General features: G+C 36.4%; 1 protein-coding gene across 1 annotated transcript in view; it reads left to right on the top strand.

The window, feature by feature from the left end:
* The window catches only part of Adamts5 (ADAM metallopeptidase with thrombospondin type 1 motif 5), a 41336-nt gene extending 30479 nt beyond the window's left edge, over positions 1-10857 (top strand). The window contains exons 4-8 of the mRNA XM_026396168.2: positions 742-1025; positions 2453-2636; positions 2990-3165; positions 4972-5147; positions 9872-10857. Of these exons, the coding sequence (XP_026251953.1) occupies positions 742-1025; positions 2453-2636; positions 2990-3165; positions 4972-5147; positions 9872-10439 (1388 nt within the window). The 3' untranslated portion in view covers positions 10440-10857. The remainder of the gene's footprint in view (positions 1-741; positions 1026-2452; positions 2637-2989; positions 3166-4971; positions 5148-9871) is intronic.
* Positions 10858-27107: the final 16250 nt, after the last annotated feature.

Here is a 27107-nt window from a genome sequence, read left to right as displayed (position 1 = left end):
CCTAAATTGTCAAAAATTGTTTCTTTTCTTCTCTTATCACTCCTTTATTCTATGAATCTTGAAAGAATTTCATTCAAATTTCATCAGTCTGAAAGGAACATTACTTTTTTAGTCCATCTCTTTCATTTTATTGTGAGAACTTAAGGGGTAGATGTGGGTCATTTTTTTTTCCATATTCTTGATACTAAGTATGCTTTCTAGAACATTCTAGGTACTAAGCAAATGCTTGTTCAGTGAGTACTATAATAAATGAGGTACAAACTTGACTATTATGGAACTAGTGGAAAGGAGACATGGGATAAACACATAGGGATAAGGTAAGTGAGAAATAGATATGGGATGTAAATAGAATGCCAAGGATGAATTCTGTTTCTCCAAGTTGTGGAGGATTTATTGTTGCTATTAAGTATGCTATCAGATTTCCTCGAGGTCCACCCTAATTTTCTCTTGTTTTAGTGTTTCAGCATAATGGATATTTTCAAACTATTTCAAATAATTTCGTGTACTTATATGCTGCCAGCCACACCTCCATTACAGGCATTCCATTACATGTATCACCCACGAAGGGTGCTAGAGGGCACTGCTGAGTCCCACCCTTGCCGCTTGCAGAGTCCCTTTTCCATGGAGATTGTGGGTGCACAGTGCTTCGGCCTTATCTGGAGCCTTTAATTGTTAGATCTCCCCTTTTAGCGATGTGAGACCTAAACTTATTACGGAGGTCAATTTCCGTTGTTCTTTTAGGTAACTGTTTGCTAGACATACCACGAAAGCAAATCCAGGGCCCTGAGGAACTCCCAGGACAGACCTACGATGCCACCCAGCAGTGCAACCTGACATTCGGCCCCGAGTACTCAGTGTGTCCTGGCATGGACGTCTGTGCCCGCCTGTGGTGTGCCGTGGTGCGCCAGGGCCAGATGGTGTGTCTGACCAAGAAGCTGCCGGCTGTGGAAGGGACACCCTGTGGGAAGGGGAGAATCTGCCTGCAGGGCAAGTGTGTGGACAAAACCAAGAAAAAATACTACTCAGTAAGTGGCCACCCAAATCCCTGAGACCTCGCATGGGATGTGTGTGGGTACTGTCATAGAGGGCTTCTTGGTTAAAAGATTCTTCCTTTCTGATCTATATAAGTTTCATTTTTTTTTTTTGCCTCAGTAATCAAACACTGGAGAATATCTGACAATAGGTATTTCTTTAGGAATTATAGCTTTTCACACGTAAATAAATGACCAAGAATCTGTCTAATTGAGACCCCAATTAGGGCCCCAGAACTCATCTTTTGGAAGCTCACTTTTAAACTCTTCTTGTTAAGATTCCAGATACATTTATTTAAATTTAGTAAGTAAATAGTAGCAGAGTCAATGCCATGGTTCTTATACGTATTTGGCAAGCTCCAAACGGTCATTTTTCTTCCGTTGATAGCAAGTTCATCTAACTTTAGCGATTGCAGTAACCTCTGGCTTCTCTGGGGAAATAGGTTTGCACTAAATGCACAGTCCCAGCTTCAGGTCACAAACTGCCTCCTTAATCTTCAAGGCCAGATCATGCTGAGTGTTCACTCTCACTTGGAAGATTTTGCCAAGTCCCAGAAGAATGCTGCTTTGTATTTATCACCTGTGTTTCTACAGGCTGTCACATAGAAATCATTTGTAGAATGGGTTCCTAGTCTTTAACACTGTCAGATACCCCAACACAGGCAGCCAGAGGTAGCTCTGCGCACATTCCCTGGACAAAATAGTGTGAAATATTTTTCCTTTCTGAATCTTTTCAGCTTCAACCCACAATGTTTCCAGGGGACTAGACCTAGGTTGTCATTACAGAGCTCTTCCTTCCCTATGGGGTCCATGCATGTAGGGTACAGGTGTCCTTCAGTTTCTGTCACATCTAATTAGGAATTAGCCAAGCCTTTGAAATACATTTATGTAAGGATCAGAGTCTGTCACAGACCGAATGCATGGTATCATCAAAGGGACCCTAGAGCTTCAGGGCTAAAGAGGGAGAAAGACATGGACTTGCAATCACAATTGAACAATGCCGGGCCTCCTGCAAAGCTATCAACATTGTGCACTTTATCAAAGACCTGAGATCAGCGTGTTCAGAAAGAGAACATGGTTGTCCAGTGGTTACCAACAGAGTTGTACAATATCAGAAAGCATAATTTAAAATGTCTCATAGAAAACAGAAGACACTCTTTGTGGTATCTTAGTATTTAGTAGGATGCATTAGATCCTCTGGCACTGGCCGTAAAGGCTGGGAAAGATGAATTGCTTGGAATTGGAAATGTGTTGCAATTCCAGAGCATGATCATGTTCAAATTTGATGAAAATGTAACTGTCATGAGGTTTCCACTGTCTCATTATATGCAAGTGATTTCTAAAGGTACCTTTTGAATGTTTTCCTCCTGGGTTTAAAAAAAAAAAAGAAAAGAAAGAAAACCTTCTCTTTTTTATTTCAGACATCAAGCCATGGCAACTGGGGGTCCTGGGGACCCTGGGGCCAGTGTTCTCGCTCATGTGGGGGAGGAGTACAGTTTGCCTATCGCCACTGCAATAATCCTGCACCCAGAAACAGTGGCCGCTACTGCACAGGGAAGAGAGCCATCTACCGCTCCTGCAGTGTGACGCCCTGCCCACCTAATGGTAACTACCCTGTGCCACAAGTGTTTGAACTCTAGCAGAAATAAATAGGAGAAGCTAGGGAAATAACATTTATATTATGCTGCACAGTTCCACTAGTATGCAAATCAATAACAAATATGTGAGTGATTTTAAATTATTTTATAAACAAGTTAGTGTATTCAGGGAACTGGAAAATAATGATCCTGCAGACAGAAATGGAAGACAATGATATAAAATCTTTCAGAGTGGATGCATAAAGAAGCTCTGTGATAAAGTTAGCATCATCTCCTTAAAATTAATTATTTAAATGCACAAGATTAATATGTAAGGTTCAGAACAGGTCAAGTGTTAAAGTAACATGTTTTGTTTCCTAGGTAAATCTTTTCGTCATGAGCAATGTGAGGCCAAAAACGGCTATCAGTCTGATGCAAAAGGAGTCAAAACATTTGTAGAATGGGTTCCCAAATATGCAGGCGTCCTGCCAGCAGACGTGTGCAAACTGACCTGCAGAGCCAAGGGCACTGGCTACTACGTGGTGTTTTCTCCAAAGGTAACTACACACTAGCTGTGCAGATGCAGGAGGTGTGTTTAGTGCAAATTATTTGGTAGAATGAAGGCTGCAGGTGCCAAATGTAAATAGTCATTATTTTGGGGGTGGTTTGAATTTTGGAGATTTTTATTTCCACCTCTATAATTTTTATATTTTCAAACTTTAAACAATGAATAAAAATTATTTTTCAACAGAATAAGTAAATTTTTAAAAGCTATTTTTGAAAATTATAAATCACTGTCAGGGCAAGCAAAGTATAACATAAACTTCAAAATAGCTATGAAAACAACTAGTATTTCTTAGGCACATTTGCAAAGGAGAATATAAAGCAAGCAACTTTTTTATTTTTCTGTCATTTACTTAAGAATTCTTCTGCTGAGTCAGGAAGATAGGCATCAATATCATTGTCTCTGACCCAAGGTTTTGACTAAGTCTTGGATCATCAATGTGAATCAAGTGTCCTTCAAGCTATGTATAAGTTAAGTTTGTGGTCATCTCTTATTTTTCAAAGATGAACATATCTGCTTAGGAAATATACTGCAGACTTTTCTTTTTTTCACTATTATGCAGCAACTATTAAATATTGTTTATCTATTTTGCAAAGAGGTGCTACATTTAATAATACTTCTGAAACTGGCCTTCAGAAATGTACATTATTGAAAACTAAGCTAATGTTCAATTTATGTGGCTTTTTTGAAAAATATATTTCATTTAGTATGAAATAATACATTTCATTTAAAAAATAATATAGAGTCAGATGGGATGGCACACACCTGTAATCCCAGTTACTTAGCAGGCTGAGGCAGGAGGATTCCAAGTTTGAGACCAGCCTCAGCAACTTAACAAGTACCTAAACAATTTAGTAAGACCCTGTCTCAAAAAATAAAAAGAGCTGGGGATGTTGCTCAGTAGTAAAGCACCCCTCCATTCAAACCCAAGTACCAATAAATAATTAGCACAGAGAAATAAAAACAAAAACATAACCTGGAAATAGCTCTATCTAGAGAACCATTCATCTATAGAAGTATATTCTACTTCACTTTACATACATGCACACCTTCACTCACATTCCGATATATATATGAAAAGAGTTTTGTCTATACGCAAACAATAAATGCAAGTTTATATATGAACATATATATATGTTTGTGGTATTATATATACTCACATACATAAGCCACAGTTTATATGCATATGGTTTTTTAACTAGCTTTTTAATGGCAGTTTATACTAACTCCTTTATTCAAAATATATTCATTCTCTTTCAGTAGTATTTTTGTGACTTCCTCATATTTTATTTTCCACATTAACGTATTTATCTTTACTTCAATGCACAATGGGGAATGCTTTTCAACCAATCACATGGGTTTGAATAAGTTTAGATTTTCAAATGTGCTACCCTAAGAACAGTTTTGCAATAAAGAAGAATCTCTGTGTCCGTAAGGCTGCTCATATTCAGTTCTCTACAGGCATGATAGTTCCACAAAATAGATGAAAAAAAAAGTTTCAATCAATATAAAAACTGGATGATTCTGTGGGAACATGTTATGCATACCAAAATAGAGATAAGTACCTAGGATGGCCTAGCACATTAAGTTGAGAAAAGGTGTCAGATCTTCTTACCGCTAATATAGCAAGGATGTTTCAGTCTTAAATCCCTGAAAACTAAGTGGTTGGTTGATTTTTGATTGCTGGTTTATTTTTCAATATAACTTATTCCAATCAAACGTAAATGAGAACAGCTTACCAAAGGAATCAAATAGCAATGCACCCATGTTCCCACTCTTGCTGTGTCTGCCATTTCAGGTGACCGATGGGACTGAGTGCAGGCCCTACAGCAATTCCGTCTGCGTGCGCGGGAAGTGTGTGCGCACGGGCTGCGATGGCATCATTGGCTCAAAACTGCAGTATGACAAGTGCGGGGTGTGCGGAGGAGACAACTCCAGTTGTACAAAGGTTATTGGGACCTTCAATAAGAAAAGGTAATACGATAGAATGCTTGCCCTTACGTGAATTGAACAAAGCTTTAGACACTTGCAAAATTGATACAGGGGACTCACATTACCTCATAAGCTGTTTTTAGGGGAAGTCTGACATGGCTGTAGGAACACATTAGGAATGTGAGAAGGGAAGGAGAGGAGATGAATAAAGCCCTGATAACTCAGGAGAAACTCTTGGTGCCTCTGGAAAAAGATGGATGGCCACAGCTGTAGGGGTCAAGAGGATAGCATCCAGCTACTGTGACATTGTACAGATCTGTTGCCCTAAAACCTAGTTGATGAAAGGATGCCTGGTTTCTATTTTAACTAATTTTTTTTAAGAAAGCAGTTTTTACTAGCCTGAGTTTTTTTGAGAAAGCATTTCTTCTTGCAAACTGTAAGTTAATGGAAGCGGTGTGAGTACCAATCCTGGTTTATAATGAATATTCTGATTTATATCTATTCTAAAGAAAATTCATAAAAAACAATGTCTCCTGCATCTTTAATTGCACTTTAAATATGTAAGTGTACAAATTACCTATTTCTGGCATTAAATGTTATGCTAACAGATAGGATGGCTAACTCTAATGGAATACAGGATTATTATTTTTTTCTTTGCAAAACCACTTTTTGCTGAGTGGTATTAGCTGAGTGGACCTATATTCTTGATGTAGGTGCTGTGTTATCTTTAGAGAGTGAAGCACAAATCAAACTAACTATAAGAGTTTAATTAAAAGATTAAGCATCATGTCAATGTAAACACTTGAAATTATCTTTGACAAGATAAAAAAATGTGTGGCTAAAAATTTATTCTGGGTTAAAATATGTACTACCAATCTTACTTGATAATGAAATAATAATTAATTACCCAACACAGATGTTGAGCCATCTGTGTTGATAAATCCTGCACCTCCAATTATATCCTGCATTTTTATACATCTCAAAGACATGTTATAGATGATGAATTTAGCCATTTGTTTAACAAATGAGGAGACTGGCGCTATGAAAGTTTAAGACGTACAGACTTCTACTTGGCTAATGGGTGTTGAGCTGAGCCGAGGCTATAACTTAAGTACAGGCCATTTTGTAATTTTAAAAATAATAATAAAGGAAGGCAGTAATGCAAAGAGGAAGAAAAGAAGGGAGGTAGAGAAGGAGGAAAGAAAGATTTATAAACTAGATGGGGAATAAAGTTAATTTTAATAATATTTATCATAGACATATATCCTATGTATTTTTCTACATAAAGTTTAAACTCCCTTTTAAAATGCTAAATATAAGGCTAGGGCTGTAGCTCAGTGGTAGAGTGCCTGCCTCGAATGCGTGAGGCACTGGGTTAGATCCTCATCACTACATAAAAATAAATAAAGATATTATGTCCACCTACAACTAAAAGAAGAAACAAAGAAAGAAATTAAAATTTAAAAAAGATTTAAAATGCTAAATATAACATTTTAAGTTCTTTATATTGACTAATATCTTCACATAAGATGTCACATGAAAAGATGAAGAAATCCATGATAAAGACAGATGATGTACAGTACAACCACTTGCAAACTTGTTTGACCAAGACTACATTATGTGATACAAATAATCTGTTTGAATGTCCCAAATAAATTACCTAGGAGTAACATTAATCTTGGAGCTAAAATATTTGCAATTAAGCTCTAGTTCAAAAAAATAATTCACTAGCCATGTAATCTTTGAAAAGTCACTTAATTTTTTTTATCATGATATTTCTCAAAAGTAGAATGGAAATAAGAGCAATTATCTTGCAATTAATGAAAGCATAGGTGAGGATTAAATGAGGCAATACAAACTAAAATACTTCAAGTTCACACCTGTTCACAAACATGACCACTCTTCCCTTAGCTCAGAAAATGGTAACTCAATTACTTAAGCCTACACTTTCAAGTTGGCTTTCACTTCTCATTTTCTCTCACACCCCATATTGATCTACCAGTGAATCCTTTTGGCTTGCTTCCCACCATTTTTCCAGATGTGTTGCCCTTTACCATGACTTCCTCCCCAGTCACCAAGTCTTTTTTTTTTAATTTTTTTTTATACTGGGGATTGAAACCAGGGCCTATGCATGCCAGGAAAGCACTCTTCCAACTGAGCTATATCCCCATCCCTCCCAGTCACCAAGTTTTGCCTGGCTGACCAGCAATCTTCTCACTGATCACTCTGGCCCTGGCCCCTCACAGCCTCTTCTTCCTCCCTTGAGAAGAGTGACTGCTTTATTACCTAATCAGATCCTGGTGTTCCTTGGTCAGCACTCTCTGATGGCCCCATGTCACTTAGTGTCCAAGACTGCTTTATCCCCTAGCCTGCTAGGTGGTGCCTCATTGACACTGGTCCTCTCACTCTGCTCCTGATTCCTTTCAAGCAAACAACTTTCATGTATGGGCCATTTCCTCTGCCTGGCACACTTTCCCCAATTAATAAGCTGTGGTCTCTGTAAGCCTCTGTCAAATATCACCTTCCCAGATAATGGCGACGCTAACGAGCAGGAAGACCATCCCCCAATCCCGCCATTACTCTGTCTTCTGACCTTGCTGAGTTTCTTTGCAGGAAATATAAGTTTTATTTAAGGGAAGGGTGAGGGGGTATGACTGCCCCTTAAAATGTCACTTCCATGACAGCATGCTAAGTATGTGAATGAATTTACTCCTTCATGACAGGCAGGCACTGCTCTTGGTACTGTGCAGATAGCCCTGCACAAAACCAACTTCTCTTGCTCTGCCAGTCAGGCTTTATAATAGTTAAGTGAAAACAACCTCATTTATTTATGGTAGTCAAGGAACCTGGTTGCTCTCCAGAATTTAAATGATACCCAACAGGATGCAGAGAAACTGAAATATTAATCACAAGATAATGGAACCCATCTTTTAATTAGTGCCTATGAAATCAGGACACTAGTCCTCAGACTTACCAGTGCCTTGTAAAACTCAGCTTGAAAACCTGTTATGGTGCTGACCGCACTGATTCTCAGCAAAATGAGACAGGCTCTGAGGAGCAAGATAAAAACAAAAAGCTCTCCTGCCAGTTTTCTTACCATTCAATTTTTCTTTTTCTTATATCTTGCTTAGTATCATTATAACCAGAACTTAGTTTCAGTTAACTGTTATAAAATATGGATAAGGATTTCAGGCAAGGGGACATGGTGGAAAGAACTCAAATTAGGATTCAAGAGACATGACTTCTAAGCCAAACACTGCCACTAGTGAATTAGAGTGAACTTGTTTAAATACTTGAAAATATCCCTTTTTCTTAGCTTTGAATGTAAGATGAGACTCCCCAACATTCTTCCTGCTGTTGTTTGAAGCCACCATGGTTTTCCATATCATTGATTGGTATTAGACACTACAAAAACGAAAAAGGTCTGGAAGAAAGGACTATGCATAATATATTTAAAAATTGAAATGATGAATCAAGCCGGAATAAGCAATATCCTCAGCCTGCATCTTCTTTCTTCAACACTGTCAGAAACTCTGATACCTAATTGGCAATTACTGTGGAACAGATGCCCAATAAACAGGGCACTTGCTTAGGGTGAGCTTCCCCTTCCATCCAGATGAAATTCTGGAGCAGGGGAAAGACTTGGATTTTTAGTGTTTGGGTAGTGACCCCATAGCTTCTAACCTTGAGTAAGAAATAGACAATGCAATTTCATACAATTCAGTCAAACTGCACAAGGAATTTCTATTTAACTGCACCAGGAGTTTCTATTTAAATAACTGGAAAATTATTTAAAGTAAGTAGTGGGACTACTGGTGTAGTCCCTTGGTGCTTAATTAGCATTTTTCCCAGCATTTGCACAGGTTTATGAGTATTAGAGATATCTGTGACTTTTTCCCTTCTCCTAAGCAGATGGCCTAGCGACCTATCTTATTTGTCACCCATTGTAACATTTTATTTGGTTTGTCATAATATCTCCATGAATACTAATTTCAGGGAGTTTTGATAAGGTGTTAATTTTTTTTCTTTTATTTTCATGCTGGTAGTAAGTTTTCATTACCTAGTTATAGAATTTTAACTTCTATTTAGTATCCTATCTCTTAACACTAAATAACTTAATAGTTGTAGTAGAAATGGAAACAGAGCTTTTGTTCTGACCTTAGACCAGCAAAGTACTAAATCTGTGCTCTTGAACCAGTCCACATTGAAGCAGTGTTGGGATCACTGAGAGCGCTGCTGTAGGTACCCCACCCTGCATGATGGCCATTCAGTTGGCCTGGAGTGTGGCATAAGCTTTGGAACTTCTAAAAGATCTCCAGGATATTCCAATATGCAAATAAGTTTGAGAAACAGTAAAATTTGCTATGAGATTGAATGAGGGCAAATGTTTTTTTGTTATCTTGTGTTTACATATGTCACATTGTATCTAGAAAACAATGTAAAGTGACATTGTAAAGATGATAGAGTAGGAAAAGGATGGCAATGGTTGAATAAATTTTTAAATGAAGTTGGTATAAATTTTTTAATCAAGGTAAGTTGTTGACTTCATCCTAATTTTGAACATCTCGATACAAATGCAGATGGTCACTTTTAATGTGTCATTAGAAAATGCCTTTCTAAAATCAATCTAAATTAATCTTTTAAAAATATTGATAGTTCGTGGGAAGATGTTTAGTGAGTTTCTTTTTGTTCATCCATTTGCTGAGAGTTTACCTATTTTATTTTTTCTCTTTGCCCCCCTCCTCTGTGGAAATTCCTCTCTCCAGTAAGGGCTACACTGACGTTGTGCGGATCCCTGAAGGGGCAACCCACATAAAAGTCCGACAATTCAAAGCCAAAGACCAGACTAGATTCACTGCCTACTTAGCCCTGAAGAAGAAAAATGGCGAGTACCTAATCAATGGAAAGTACATGATCTCCACTTCCGAGACAATCATCGACATCAACGGAACAGTCATGAACTACAGTGGTTGGAGCCAGAGGGATGATTTCTTGCATGGTATGGGCTACTCAGCCACAAAGGAGATCCTAATAGTGCAGATTCTTGCAACAGACCCAACAAAAGCTTTAGACGTCCGCTATAGTTTTTTTGTTCCCAAGAAGTCTACTCAAAAAGTGAACTCTGTCACTAGCCACGGCAGCAATAAAGTGGGATCACACCTTCCACAGCTGCAGTGGGTGACAGGCCCCTGGCTTGCCTGCTCTAGGACCTGTGACACGGGCTGGCACACCAGGACGGTGCAGTGCCAAGATGGAAACCGGAAGTTAGCCAAGGGATGTCTTCTCTCTCAGAGGCCTTCTGCATTTAAGCAATGTCTGCTGAAGAAATGTTAGCCTGTGGTATGCTCTTAGGCACAAAGATGACTGTAGGATCCATCACTGTGGTGAACATGAGGTCTACCCCAACGCACAGAAAGTCATGCTTCAATGTCATTGTCACCAGGAGTTGAATTATGGGCAGAATCTGCTCTCTGTGACCAAAAGAAGATAGGCACTGCTTCATGTGACAATGGTAACCTTGGAATATAGGAAATTTTTTTGGTTATTGAACATCCCCTGGACCTACAAGAATGGAAAACACACTGATGAATGTAGAATCAGGGGACGTTTGAAGATGGCAGAACAGTCTCCCCCTTGTCACCTACCTCTTACAGAATGTCTTCAAAGACATCATAATCATTTTCACCCATGATGCACAGTAGCTTATTTTTACTGTTTGTAAATACCTTCTTCCTTGGTATGTCACTTTATATCACTTGGTTCTATTAAAATATATATACATATATAAATATATATATATATACATATATAAATATATATATATATATATATATATTTATATAAAATAGTGTTTGACCAAAGTAGGTCTGCAGCTATTTCAACTCTTTCCAGTTTCCAGAAAGAGCTGTGGATGTTTTACTGGAAATTAAGAACTTGCTGCTGTTTTAACAAGATTTAGTATGTTTTCTGAACACAGGAGATAAAACATATTCAAAAAACATTTTAACAGCAAGCATCTCTTGAGCAATTCTGAAAAGGATCTCATTGTATCTAGTCATTTAAATACACACATGGGTCCATTTACTTAAATCATTGAATGCCTGTATTTTTTTCAGGCAGCCAGCCAAATTTAATATATGATTAGGATGTAGAAGTAATGTGTGTGTGTGTGTGTGTATGTGGTCAGCATTCAGGAGTATAAAAATGAGTTTTCCTCATGTTGGAATTTAAAGGATAAAAACACATGTCATCCAGTTTTCAATTTAGATCTTCACAACTTCTTTCTCTTTCTACGGCTCTCATTTGATATATCACAATGTGTAATGTACATGCAGAAACCACATCCCACACCCTCAACACTGGTATACCTCTTACCAGCAAGCCTTTAAAATGTGTTTGTTTTTGCTTGTTTGTTTGTTTTATTGATGGGTTCCAAAACACCTGCAATGTTTTGTACTTCTTGTCAACCTGGTTTAATAGGAATATTAAAAATCACTTGGAAATTAGTCATATCTAGAAGATATCATTATCACTAAAGTGGTCAATGCAAAAAAATAGTGTTTAACATGAATAAGGCTGTTTCCACACCATAGGCAATAATTTCTTAATATTTTAATATATTTCTACTTTACTAAAGATTTTTCCCAACTGGAAAGTATTTGGTTGTATCAGTAAGTGTTTGGGTGACAAAAATATCATGATTTCCAGGAAGTTTGTTACTTTTAGTTCCATAGCCTGTGTAGGTAGGTTATAAGTTTGAACAGTTAGACATTGAAAATATTTTACAATCATGCATATAAAAGTCTTTTTTAAAATAAATACTGTAAACTGCATTCTCCCATTTCATAACTCAGAAAATCAAAAGTATTTATTTCACTGGTATTTCTTTCTTCTTTGTGAGATATCAAAAAGTTAATTAATTGTTTTATATAAAATTTTATAATAATCGCACCAAATGTGCCTATTGTTAAAAGATTTGCATATAAGAATTTTAGGGAATTGTTGTTGGAGTTTCATTAAACTTTTGAGAGTTTATTTTTATTATAATATTTTATAACATAAAAGAATTACTCAGTTGATCTGGCTTTATCATATCTGTTTTAGTGGATCAGGAATATGGATGTCTCATTCTTTGAAGTATTGTCTTTGGAAATTCCTTCTGTAAAACAGATAATGTTTTACAAAACAAATGACTATTCAGATTTTCACAGACTGAGATTGCTTTAGAAATAGTAGTTTTATCTTAAGAAATTATCATTTTTAAAAAATGGAGTCTAATAAGACTGATATATACATTTGATGGTAAACACCAAATACAAGGACAGGGACAAAAGCCAGTCAAATGGGTAAGAAAAAAAATTTAAAATCTCATTAATTCAAAGATACTTTATAGTTTTAATATTTTTCCTAATTTAAAAAATAATTTTAATCAACTAACTCAAATGTCACAAGATTCATTTTTATATTTTGTGATTCTACTTCCAACAACATTAAAAAAAACAATTAAAGAGTACACAAGGCTGTTTCCTACTCTTCTTTACTGTATTCATAGATTTTTAATAGGATTTATCCATGATTCATTCTTCCCCCAAATAATGAAGTTTTACACTTCTCTTTGAAAAAATCTTAGTAGGGTTAAAACAAATAAACCACTATTTCATTTTTATAAGGAGCTTCTTTATCTTTTTTTAAAAAAAAATAAGTTTTAATAGATTGACTGAGGAATGTATGTCTAAACTCCTGAGAAACATGATACAGACTGGAACCTGAAATTCAGAGGTGGAGTGTTCAGACTAATGAACAAAGGAAAAAGTACTTTTCAACTCCATCTAATTCAGTCCAGTTTGATATTGTACTGTCTTACCTTTCCATTGTTGCATCTTGAATTTTTTAAAAAAAGTATAGGATTCAGGATGTTAAAAAAAAAAGAAGAAAATGTATAGTTTTTTTTGAAAAATGCTCAGGTTTATAAGAATCTAATCTCACTTATATCACTAAATGCTTCAGCATAAGTTTCATTAGGTACAAAGGGAGCCCAGAAGAAAATAACATGTATTTGTTATAGATCATAAAAGATCTAATTAACCCCTTTTTGTTTTGAAGTATAATAACATTGGTATAATTTAATTGACAAATTCAACTCCCTTTGCCTTCCTGTGGAAACAGTTTTATCCCATAAAGTAAGAATTAAGGGATGAATCACAAATTACAAAAAAAAAAAAAAGTTGCAGCACTGAAAAATAAGTAATTTATTGTTTTTGCAACTGGTATGTGAATTTGTGTGATAAAATTATTTATTCTTATTTAACAAAAGTATGTGCAAATTCTTCTATATTTAAAATGTTTTGCTGTTGTCCTGCTTTTTAATTTATGCTTCTTGTTTGTGTATAAAGTACACTTTGTGAGTTTACATGATATACAGCACTGGTTGCTTTTGTATTTTTTTTTTTTACAGAAAGCTTTCTGCATGAAATAGACTTATGTGTATGTGTATATATTCTTTATGCACCCTTACTTTGACACTATCACTTTTCATTGTAAGGAAAATTTTAATCTTTCATGACTAGAGGTGTTCATTGCCTGTAGCTTTGTTCATAAGTCTTTCATATCCCATAACACTCTTTTTTCCAAGTCACAGACATGAAAAATGCTTACTCCATCAAATAAGGTGCAAGTTCCAAACTCGAATACATACATAGCTGGGAGCTTCCCATAGAAACTATGACAACAACAAGACAGACTCCTTCACATCACTGATGAACATGGACGAGGAGTTATTGGTGCATGATCTGAAAGTTGCGCATGCACATCTTTGAGAGACATGAAAAAATGATAATGAAACCAGAAATCACCTTTTGATGATTTAGATTTTTGGTGTTAGAGATACTTCCCAAAATCAATATGAGTTAATATCCAGTATCTGTAGGATTCCATACATGAGCACAAATTGGATTTGTGTGGTTTAGATGCTGCTAGTCCTGTTTCTTCAAATGGGGCTATCCATTGACCGAATGTGTGTGACATTTTGTGACTACCATTCAGTCACAGAGCATGGTGATTGTACCTGGGATAGGCAGACACCATTGCTAAGACCAGCTTGTCCCTGACTGTGACTTCAGTCCGATCCCAGGAATGAGGCAAAACACCCTTCCACTCACTGACCATTTCCAAGGTCAATCTCTGGTTCTGATGCTTCCCTGCAAACTCCTTCCTTGCAAACAAGGTCTCTGTGACAGTGTAGGTGAGGACATCAGCTAGATTCAGAAGCCTATGACTTAGAGGTCACTATTATAAAATAAGATTGAATTTAATAATAACTGAATTTTACTAGGAGTCAGGTTGAATGTGAAATCTCATTGCATGATGGGTAACAGTACTGATTCCTTTATAACTAAACTTGAGGTCATACAAATACCCTACATTTTTAACATTTCAAAGCACAAAATAAATGAAATAACCCTGAGGACAGAAGTGGACATCTAAAGCTATAAAAGAAACAAATTCAAGGTGCTTTATCACTTAGGTACACCAAAAAGGAACTTGTATGTTTTCTCTATTATTTGTTTTTTTCATTTGTCAGAAACATATAGATTTAGATCAATTTGTAAAACTAAAATTGTTCCTAATAGCCCTCTGTTAGCATGAATTATAGAAAGAACATATTGAATTATATCACCATGAAACACATACTTTCTATTCAATTAAGTATAGGAACATATTGAAACATGAAACCACGCACTAGTCAACCAAAAAATGGGAATACAGATGGTGTTTGGATCAGCAAAGCATTTAATCAAGCAAATGTCTGGTGCCATGGTATGATTTTAGTGCAGGTTTTGTGGGGAAAATAAAGGAATATGTTGTTAAATGCTGTTGGTTTTGTAAGAGAGTAAGACTTTAGCATACACAGTAGTTGTCTCAGTTAATTGCACCTTACCAATATACTAGCACTTTAGCAATATAGTTTTGCTGTCTCTAATCCTTATTCTGTGGCTCCATTAACTACTTGTGAGCTGTGTAGGTCAAATGAAAAGATAAATAAAAATCCATGTTCTAAGGCACTGCCACATCAGCAACCCATGGTACAACACTATGAGGAAAAACTCATTTATAAATAGAACAGGGAATTGTGTTTTTTTTTTTTTTTAATTTTTCTTTGGCACATCGAATGAAGAATTTTAACTCTTTTTGAGGTGCTAACATTTTCCCTAATCAGCTATCAAATGTGCTGTATTGTTTTGAAAAATTTTTATTGGTGCATTATAATTATACATAGTGTCATTCATTGTTACATATACTTATATTCACACCACAGAATCTGGTCAGTTTCATTCCCTACAACCCTCTTTGTGCCTCTCTTCATCAACCTCCCTGTTCCCCTTCTTCTCTTCTCCTGGTCTCCTTTCTATTTCTAAGTTATTATTCTTTCTAACATGAGTCTATAATTTCCAAGAAAGGCCTCCAAGCTTTTTTGTCAAGTTTGAGCAACATTTAATACTGAATGTTCAATAAATAAGCACATTCAATGGTCATTTTTTGACCAACCATGTTCAATAGCATAGACCCTCTGTACCTCTGAGGATGTTTAGATTCAAAACTTGAAGAATGTCAGGCCAGATTCATGAGTAGATGAATCATGTTTTACACATTCCATACAAATTTCCATGTATGTTTGGCCTAACATTTTTTAAACTTCTCAATATTTTATGACCACACTAAATATTTAATGACCATATCTTAGCCTTTTAACAACTCAACCTACTAGAAGCATTGCTACCTAAACTGATGGTATGTTTAAAATAGAAGTTTATACTCTGTGTAACTTTGTAAGGCTAAACTTTTGATTAAGAAATATTGAAATAGTATGTGCATTATGCACTCAGGCATGGCATTATTGGTGCATCTCACTACAATTAGCAGTTGACAAACTCTGCTTACATTTTATCAATGATTTATCAGTCAGTGAAAATCATGCACATGCTTTGTGAATAGAAACTGCAGATAACTAAGTAGATTGCATAAATATGTTACATTTGATGTAAGCAGTGGCACAGATTTTTTATTTCTGAATTAGTGTCTGTGAGTAAATTCAAGTAGTAAATCTACATAGGTTTCATTTTGAAACATACCTTCATGGTAGACAATAATAATGAAGATTTACATAACTAAATATTAAATATAAAATGTAAGCTCTTATTATCCTCAGTATTCCAGAAGGGATGATGTATAATGCAATCAAAAGACCAAAAATTGTGGAAAACTAAGACCATCATGTTTTACATGTCTCTTCAGCTTTGGTAAACTACAAATTGGAATCAATACTCTAGGCATTACTGTGTCTTGTAGCCTACATTCCGTAATTGCTCTGTTATTCAGGTAAACCGCTTGAACTGAGCCTCCAGGGACTTATTCTGTAATATTTTTCATTGAGGAACAATATCCTACTTTGTAAAATACTTCCCTGTGTGTGACTTAACAACTGTAAAATTAAGCATTGGTCTTGTGGTTTCGGTGGACATAATAAATACAAATTGTAAACTAGGTTAAAGTATGTACTGAATGTTTTGGAGGTGAAAACTATTGTCCATATATTTTTAATTTTCCCATAACCTTGGTAGCACATAGACAGGTCTCGAGAAAGTCCTAGGTGACCTGTAATTCTATCATCTTTCAATCACTTTGTCATAGACAGTATTTTTTCTTAGTTAAATTACTATAGAACTATTGCTTCAAGCTCTTCTTACCAGACTATCACTCTCTAAAGTCTTCTTAGTATTAAGATTAAACAGCAAACAAATTTGGCTTCATTTTAATTTTTTGTACATAAACTTATTCCAGAAAGAGTTGAGATATGAATACAAGCATAGAATATTTTTTTAAGTTTGAAATTCATTAGAAAACTATAATTGCTAACAAATTTATAGCATTAAGTTACCTAAGGATATTAATTTCTTTTAAATCCTGAAATCATTATACTTTAGTGTATGTTGCAAACACTGAATTTCCCTCTCATCTCAAACTGTATTTTAGAATAATGATACTTTAAATTTTACCCATAGTAGGACATATATGTTTCAAATAAACCATTAAAAATTCCTATACTTTTAAAAAGTTGATATATAAACTTGGTCATCACAATATGGCTAATATTTGTTAAGCATCTCATTGGGTCATACACTGTAGTAAACATCTCACAAACCATCTCTGTGGTCTTATGAGGCTGGTCTTAAAATTTAAGTATTACAGATGACTGTCATGATATGATTACCATCAGTGGTTATCTAGCATTCACCCAAGTGACAGGCATAATTGAGAGTATCTTAAATATTTATTATCAATCACTAACAGCTTTAATCACCGAGAATCTTAAATCCTTATGGACTGTGTGTCTGAGGGAGGGATTACTGAGTGAATGGAGAACTGTGAGGGATTGGGGAAGTGCAGAAGTATGTACTGAATGTACTGTTTAAAGGCCCAAATGTGGACCCCAACAGTAAATCAAGAGCAGTCTTAAAATTCCAATAAAAATTGCAAGAAAACGACAGAGTATAAGGCAAGCAGTATGGATAAAATCAGAAGCCAAAGTGGAACAAAAGATTATTGTTGAAGGAGAAAGGAGAGAGAATTTGACTTGGAAAACTAGTAAATTACTGGCAAGTGTAAAGTGATATAAATTGGTGTGAGGTGTAGCTTTTAAATTAGAGAATGAACAAAGAAATGGTTAAAAATGAAACTGGAGGTGTTTGTGAAGTCCAAATTTTTCTTAATGCTTTTAATTCTGTTGTGTCTTTCTAGATGTATCATTGAGTGTTTTCTCTGCTCAATCGAACTCATGTTTATACAACAGAACCAGTGATCATAGTCTGTCCTCTGTATCCACAGATTCTCCATCCTTAGACTTTGACATCTGTGAAGGGTCCTGGAACCAATTGACTCTGCATGTTTTTATACAGACACAAGTGAGAAGTTATAGTAGAAAGTTCTAGCTTTCTTAGTTCCATCCATGTCTATCACATGAGTAAACATGGACTCCAGGATGACTGACTATATGGGGTGGTTCCCAGGAATGGAGGAAAGCAAACCAACTCAGGTCCTCACTTAATGCCTATCTAGGAAATGACCCATAAGAAGATGTCTTTTCTAGATACCAAAAGTGTCTCCCTGTTTCCTCCCAACTCATGATTTGTCTTTATCTGGAATCACAGACCTTCTGTTGCTGCTGTTATTATTTATGACTAAAAGCATCTAAATCTTGGAAAGCTAAAAAGTGTATCTCTTAATAATTTTTAAGGAGATTCATTCTAAAAACAGTAACTGAACTCATTTTAGGTTAAAAAGAGTTGTTTCATCTATAAAAGTGTCTAGAGTCATTAACCTTTTCATCTTCCAAACATGTCTGGTACCTAACAGACATTGTGAAGAATTTGCCTGGATCGCTTCTTCAGCTCAAGTTTCTTTGCTATCCCTCTGCCTATTCAAAGATGTTTTCTATTGCCCCTTAGATCTCCCTAGGATGTTTTTAGGCAGTTTCCAGGAAACACAGAATTGGACAGGATCAGGCATAAGATACAAAAGACACAGAGCTTTTGTAGGGAGAACCCTATAGAAGTTTCTGAAGGCATGACCAGCTCTGAGTTGATCAGAGAGGACATTCATCTATGAGAACAAGCAACAGATGCTCCTTCCTTCAAGGTTATGCTAAAACCAACCAGATATTGGCTTCTCCACTGCTATCACCCTGAACAACTGCGAATACCTCCTGGTGGGGATTCCTGCTTCCATCAACAGCAAGACTGCTCATGACAGTCTGTAAATCAGATCATTTAACTCCTCTGCTAAAAACACTCCAGGACCTTTCTGCTTTTCTCAATATAAAGAATAAGGTCCTCTCCAGGATCTGAAGAGCTCCACAGAATTCAGTCCCAGCTACCTCTCTGATGGTCCCTCCTGTTTCCTAACCCTTGCTTCACTGTTCCAGCTGCTTTGCCTCCCTGTTATTCTTCACTGCACTAAAGATGAACCATGTCTAGAAACCTATGCCTAGAACACTCTTCTCCGGATATGTACTAGCTCCATCCCATTCCATTAAGCCTCTGCTTAAATGCAATCTCTCAGCTTCAACCACGAATAGATACATTCCTCCATTTTTCCTCATGGAATTTATCATCACTTGAAACTTCATTATGTATCCATTTATACAAATTTATCAACACTGTAATGTACTCAGATCTACACATCAACACTGTAATATACTCAGATCTACAAGTGTACATATTTTGAGCACTTAATCTTTATTTTTCACTGCTATATCACCAGCTCCCAGGAATGCAATGGGCATGTAAGTGCTTAAGAAGTATTTTTGAATACATGAGTGAGTGAGTGAATGAATTGATGGCACTCTAAGCAGGTAGTCAGCGTTAAAGGCTTCAAGGAATAGTCAGTGCTCTCCCAACAGGTAGGCACATGTGACAATGGAAATATTTTTAACAGGCAACACTGTTTTAAAAAAAGTTTTAGAAAAAAACGTCAAGTCAGGACTAGGCTAAGGAATCAAGGGATTCAGAATAGTTGCAAACACTCGGCTATTTGACTCCAGGACGGGTCTTCTGTTCCAGTTTTGATGCTTTGCTAGAAAGCAGACTTCTACAGATATCCACAATTTCCATCCCTTTATTATTAAATTAAACACCAACCTAAGTATTGCTGTGAAAGTATTGTGCCATGTAATTGTTACTACTTAACAACTGGAAGATTATCTCAAGTTAACTGGTGAGGCCCAATGTGGTCTCACAAAGTCTAAAAAGCAAAAGAGAAAAGAAAAATGGGGAAGTCAGAGAATTCCAAGCCTGAGAAGGATTCCATGGTTCCATTGCTGACTTAGAAGATGGAGTAAAGGAGTCACACGTTAAGGAATCCAGGTGCATCTAGAAGTTGAGAACCCCTGTGACCCACAGCCAGCAGGAAACAGGGACCTGAGTTTCACAACTGCAAGAAACTGGATGTGTACTCCAAAATTCATGTATTACAGACTCAATACCCAGTGCACAGTGTTGAAAGGTGATACATTTAAGAGGGGATTAGGTCGTGAAGGCTCTGACCTCATGCATGGATCAATGCCATTGCTCTGGGAGGACATTAGTTATCTCTAGATTGGTTCCTTATAAAAATATGACTTCAACCCCTGTGGTTCTCTCTCACCATTGCATCTTCTGCCATGTTATGATGCAGCAAGAAGGCCCTCATCAGATGCTAACTTCTCAACCTTGGACTTCCAAATCTTCCAGAATTGCGAGAAATTAATTTCTTTTCTTTATACATATCCTATTCTGTAGTATTCTAATATAGCAGCAGAAAACTGACTAAGCCAAACATGGAATCAGATTCATGTTTGGAGGGTTCAGAAGAACACAACCTTACAAATATCTTAATGCCAGCCTTGTAAAACCCAGAGCAGAGACTTGGCTAAGACACTCTGAGCCTCCAGAACCCTGAGATAATGAGGGAGTGCTGTCAACAGGTGCTGAATGCTTGACTTTGGTTTTGGTATTAATAGAAAGTGATTACACAGATGAAAACAGGCAAAGATCACAAGTTAGAGTGGAACAAAAGGAAGGCTGCCACATTAGAAACCTGAGCAGATATTGGGGCTAAACTACAAGGGAGGAGCATAAGATAAACAAAGTATCGCAGCTACTAGATTTGGCACAAAAACTTGGAGTAAGACCACCCGCCATCCAATGTAATGTTTGTATAGAGTCACTTGTGGGGATCCATATATATGTTCTGACTCAAAGACAGGTTTATTTAAAATCTTGGTGTGGAACAAGACTTTGTAGCCACAATGGGGATAAGCAAAAATGTTGCTGAAAGATTGGTCACATAATTTAAAAGTTAATGAAGATTTTTGTTCGTAAAGTGCTGTTAACCTACCATCCCCAAATTTAATGATTTCATGAGTCAGAGCTCAGCCTAGTGATACCACTGCTGCACACATCACATGGCTGTAGTGTCCAAGCCAGGCTCACCCACACACCTGGTGTTAATGCAGGGACAGCCAGGAGGTCAGTCCCAACTGGGTCCCTGTGTCTTCATGTAATCTTTCCAAGTAGGGTCCTCTCCATCAGGGTTCTCAATCTTCTTACACAGCATGTTGTATTTCCAAGAGCAGGTGTTTCCAGAGAATCAAGAGTAATCTACCAGGCTTTTTCTATCCCATCCTTTCAAGTTCCATCTCTTAACCACACTAAGTAAAAATTTTCCATTATGTAAATCAAGAACTTTCAAAGATCCTTCCTTGATTCTTCCAGAAGTTGAAAAATTATAAAATATGCCACCCTTTGTTCTTTGGTTACCAACTTCTTCATTTTTCTTTGCTAACATATCATTTTACACACACACACAAAAGAAGAGGAGACTTTCATTTCAGAAACAACAATGTTTAGAATTGCAAAAGCATAATAGTCAACAATTAAATGGAAAGCATTACACTTTGTATTCATTGAAGTACAAAACAAGCTAGCTGAAGACAGTAAATCACACAGGCTTGTAATTAACTTGGTGTACCAGCCCAGAGTAGGGAATCTTCCTGGTTGGGTGGGAAGGTTTTTTTGTTTTTTGTTTTTTCCTTGTTGTTGTTTTAATTTTGATATTTTTTTTCTTTTGCTTTACCAATCTGCATGTCTTTCTGGGGGTCTAGGGGTGGGAGAGGAATTAACATTTCTAAAGAATTTTGTAAATCTGTAGATCAGGAATGTCTGAGGTTCCAGATTTAAGGTTGCAAATGAAGTTGTTATTAATTTGATGTTATTCAACACAAAGTTAAATGTGTTAAGCTACACATCACCATTCCCCTAGATACGCTAAGCCAGATGTATAGAGTGTTACACAGAAATCTTCAAACATCTGCTAGATCATTTCAAGAGCAATTGAAACCTCTTTAATTAGAAGGATGAAAACAGGAAATACTTGATTTAGGAAATGTCTATAGCACTTTATCCGGAACAATTTAATGAAGAACAATCAAGTTCCAACTCCTCTACACTGACAAACTTTACCCCTAAATACTGTCAGTTTCTCTGTTCTTGGTCCTACTGGAGTCAGAGATTATGAACGATGTGAGCTATCAGGCTGATTTTCAAAAGCATTTACAGCTGAACAGAAAACCTTTGAAAGGACAGCTTCTCTACTGCACCCATTTCACATTGAGAAAATGAAACTAAACTTTGGTAGAATGTTTCTAGAGCCCATTGTTGCTATTCCTGTAATCTACTAGAGATAGACTCCCAAATCCTTTCAGGAATTTTGGCACTGACCTCAGTAACAGAATCAGAACTGTCATAGTAAATACATTTTTTAAAACACTTTGAGTTCATCAGAAGAAGCATAAATTACAGCACAATTGGCCTTAGAGGGATATATTATTTTATTGAAAATAAGTCTTCTCTCAAGGCCCTTTACCTCTGATCTTTCACTTATATTTTTCTGAAAAATTCTTATTGAAGAGGAACTTAAAATTTGAGGGACTGAATACTTCTTTAAGAACCTGATTAAAGTTGGGCACCATAGCTCATACCTGTAATGACAGTGGCTCAGGAGGCTAAGACAGGAGGATCCTGAGTTCAAAGCCAGCCTCAGCAAAAGCAAGTCAATAAGCAATTCAGTGAGACCCTGTCTCTAAATAAAAATGAAATAAGGCTGAGGATGTGACTTAGTGATTGAGTGCCCCTGAGTTCAATTATAAAGAAACAAAGAACCTGATTAAATTAAAACTATTTTTTTTTACTTAATAAATGAACATATACACAAAATATTGCATACAATTTCTAAAGAATTCATAAACCTCTAAAAGATAAATAGGGAAATTCAATGTAACAGGAACAAGAGATATGTTGTAAAAAAATTTTTTTTTTAGTAAATATCCTTATAAATGAAAAAAATGCTGGTAAGATTAGAACATATTTTGCAGACATTGGTAATCTTTAAAAAAGTTGTTTCCTGAGTACCTTGTAATATGGTCTCTGATAATATTGGGATGCAATAGCATATAAGACACAGTTCCAGCATCAATAGTGAGGTAATGTTCATATAAGTGCTAAGAAAATTACATTACAAGGTCATTTCTTCTATGATATTAGTAAAACGCAGTATCAACTATGTAATATGGTTGCCATAGATGCAACTTATCTTTTAAAGCACATTTATACAATTATGGATTGATGTTCTTCCTGTTCTGCTTCACAAAATATATAACAGACTTCCAATGTTCTCATTCATTCCACTTGCCTTCCCTGATTCATACTAACCATAGTAGGGCAGGTGCCCAGCAAGACTAGGTCTTTGAGCTGTTAAATGCCAACTATCAACCGCCTTTGGATTCCTTGTTATTTAAAAAAAAAACAAACAGATTTTTCGAGATTTAGATAACTAGTGGGTTTTCTGTATCTTTCTGACATATGTATTTTTGGTTCAACTTCTCATGGGAATTGAATTTCTCAATCCTGGATATAAAAAAAAAATAGTAATAATGTAAACAGATGGAAGACACACTAGGAAAAAAGAGACTGGAAAGATAAAGAACTTAAAACTATGTTCCATTTTGTATGGGGAAAAAGAGTTAGAATATGAAGATGATACAGATTGTGTTTTCGAATAGTTGCAAACACATAATGTCTTAGCTCTGTTTCTGTGACAAGATACCTGAGTAAAACAGCCTAAAGGATAAAATATTTATTCTGGCTCATGGTTTCAGAGGTTTCAGTCCATAGTTTATTGGCTCCACTGTTTAGGCCTATGTGAGGTAGAGTGTCGAGGTAAGGAGGGTGTGGACTCACCTCATGGGGATGTGAAGAGAAAGAAGGAAAGTGAAGAGAAAGAAGAAAAGAGTGAGAAAGAAACAGACAGAGATGGTGGGCAGTACAAGTTCCCAATGACCTATCCACTTCCTCCAACTAGACTCTGCCTCCTAATGTTTCCACCACCTCCCAATAGTTCATTCAACTATGAATCCACCAGTGGATTAATCCATGGATGACTCTATTGTCCTCATCACCCAATCATCTCTGAACCCTATTTGATTAGGGACCAAACCTGCAACATGTAAGTCTTTGGGAGATACTTTATCTCCAAACCATAACAAAAGAGGAAGGAAAGCCAATTGTATTTTTTTGTTGTTTGGATAAACAAAAAGAAAGGATAGATTGAAAAACCAGTGAGTTGGTCAAAGTAAGAAACAATGGAGAAGAACATTTCTACCATCTCATGTTCTAAAAGTTCTTCCAATCACAGATGCTTCAGAAGTAGTATAACAGTAGAGATTCAATTTCAACTATACCTCTCCCTAATAAAAAGTTTCCCCAATGTATCAGTGTATCCTTTGTATTTGTATACATTACTTTTAAGTATGATTAACAATATTTTCTTTCATCTTGTAGACTGCTCTATACTTCATACACTAGTACATGATGTTGACCTATTAAAATTTCTAGTTTTAATTGTCCCTTATGTATATAAGTTTTCATCACTATAAATATACCTGAGGCATCTAACTTTATATAGATAAAAGGTATATATAGTACTGCAGGTTTAGAGGCATGGCATCAATGTCATTTAAATTCTGTTGAGAATCTCATGGCAAATGACAGATGGCAACTACAGGAGCAACAAGATATGATGCAGACATTGCTATCAGTAACTTCCATTCCACTTGCCTGAGCAAGTAACCACACTGGCATATCTTCAGCCAGGAACAGAGAACTGGGCAAAGTCAAACTCTGGCTTCTAGAACCACCATTTGTGGAAAACTACCAAAGCAGTCACCAAAAATGTATTGAGGGTTCATATAAGGAACACTCCATGCCCCAATTGTAGAAGAACCTCCCACCAGGTTCCATCTACCAAAGGTTCTACCAATCCTCAACAGCATCATGCTGGGGACCCAGAATTGAAACACAATGGAGCCTTGGGGACACAAACCATATTCAATCATACCACCTAGGTATAGTTTATCTCATTTCAGAAATTTTGCCCCCCCCCCCGGGGGATATTTAATACAGCATAGAGATAGTTTTGATTGTCACAATAGTGGAAGAAATGGTACTATACCTGGTGGACAAAATCCAGAGAAGCTGCAATATACAGAACAGCCTTCCACAATTAAGAATTATCCCATCCAGAGTATCAATAATACTGAGGCTGAGAAGCTTTTCCTGAATATATCACTCCTTTCCTGGTCTGTCTCTAAGGTAAACATTCTCAGGGGAGTACCTCTTACCTTCTAAGTAGATGTAAGTCAACATGCCTATGACTCTTCTTTTTTTAATATTTATTTTTTAGTTTTAGGTGGACACAATATCTTTATTTTATTTGTATATTGCTGAGAATTGAACCCAGTGCCTCACGCATGCTAGGTGAGCGTGCTACCACTTGAGCCACATCCCCACCCCCCTATGACTCTTCTTGCTGCTTGGTTGGGGGCTGATTCTTGGAACACAGCACTTTGTTTTTCCTTTCCTTTTTTTTTTTTCTTGTTTTCTTTTTTGGTGTGTATTTCCTGAGAACCAAATACACTCAGTCAGATTATGGACCCTGGGCATTATTGGTATACTTGATGAATTATGCAGGTGAGCATGGCATAGACTGATGACAGGCCATTACCATAAATCACTATAGGTCCAATTTCCAACCAATTGATTGCGAGAAATCTACAGAAACCGGCTCTGGCCCATCCATTTTAGAAAATTAGTGTTGTCCCCAAAGCCAGGCTTGCACATTTTCTGAATGAGCTAGGTAAAATATTTTCCATAGAGCTAAATGAAAAGAATTGAGAAAAATGAAAGTTTTGTTCCTTCAAAATCTTACTTTAGGTGCAAATAGCATGTAGTTTTAAATAGTAATTGCTGTGCATGAGTATGTTCCAGTTTCTGGGGAATTCAAGGAAGTCCAAAAACTCACCACCACAAACAATAATCCCAATTCAGTTTCCAATGCAGTTTCACTCACTGTTAGATATTGGTTCTTTCAAATAAAAAGCTTTTGTTTAAGGATTCTTAAAGTTTTGTTAAAGAATAAGAGTTGTGAAGAAGAAGAAGAAGAAGAAGAAGAAGAAGAAGAAGAAGAAGAAGAAGAAGAGGAAGAGGAGGAGGAGGAGGAGGAGGAGGAGGAGGAGGAGGAGGAGGCAGCTTTTATGTGAAGATTTATGCCAAAATATACACTCCTAAACTTGGCCACTTAGAATATTCCTAATGCTATTCTAATTGACCTAAGAGTGGAAAAATGAGGGAAGCTGTTCTCTTTCTTTCCTTTTTTCCAACACAGTTTCTTATTTTTTGGTCAATCCTCAAAAAGAAATAACAATAAACAGATCTTAGATATTAAGAGAAATGAGAGAGAGAGAGAGAGAGAGAGAGAGAGAGAGAGAGAGAGAGAGAGAGAGCTCCAGCAAAAGTAGAGACAGAGGGTAAGAAAGAAGCCACAAGCATGACAGCTACAGCAGGTAAGACCAGGAAAGGGCACACTATGAAACTCTGCTTACATTTTCATGAAGTTATTATTTATTTTTAGATATATACAGTGTTCTTGCCACTAGATTCCATCATGCCAAGCCAAAAGGATTCCTGAGGTTCTAGTTTATTTCTTCTGTCTGAAGCCATTACCTTCCACCTCCTAAAAGACTCAACACCACAGCTTTCAAGTCAACGCCAAAGACACTATGTCTCTGAAAGCGAGTGTACAATTTGAAAAAAATTATTGCACTTTGATGTGCTTTGTTTTTCTCTCAGAAAAAAATGATTCTCCATCATAAGAATCAATCTTGGCTCAATTTTGAACACCTAAAGCAGTGACTGACCCATGAAAGCATGGGGAACCATCTGTACCACTGTCCAACCTGGGTTCTGATTCACTGTGACTATGAATCAGATGAGGAGTGAATAATCCCTTTTGCCAGTTCAAAGCTAAGGTCTGGAGGCAGCATGTTTTCCTGACTGTTCAACCAAATATTCTTGG

Source organism: Urocitellus parryii, chromosome 2 (genome assembly GCF_045843805.1).
Source record: "Urocitellus parryii isolate mUroPar1 chromosome 2, mUroPar1.hap1, whole genome shotgun sequence".
Classification (NCBI taxonomy): Eukaryota; Metazoa; Chordata; class Mammalia; order Rodentia; family Sciuridae; genus Urocitellus; species Urocitellus parryii.
The sequence above is the reverse complement of the archived record's forward strand: the minus strand, read 5'-3'. Positions and strand labels throughout refer to the sequence as shown.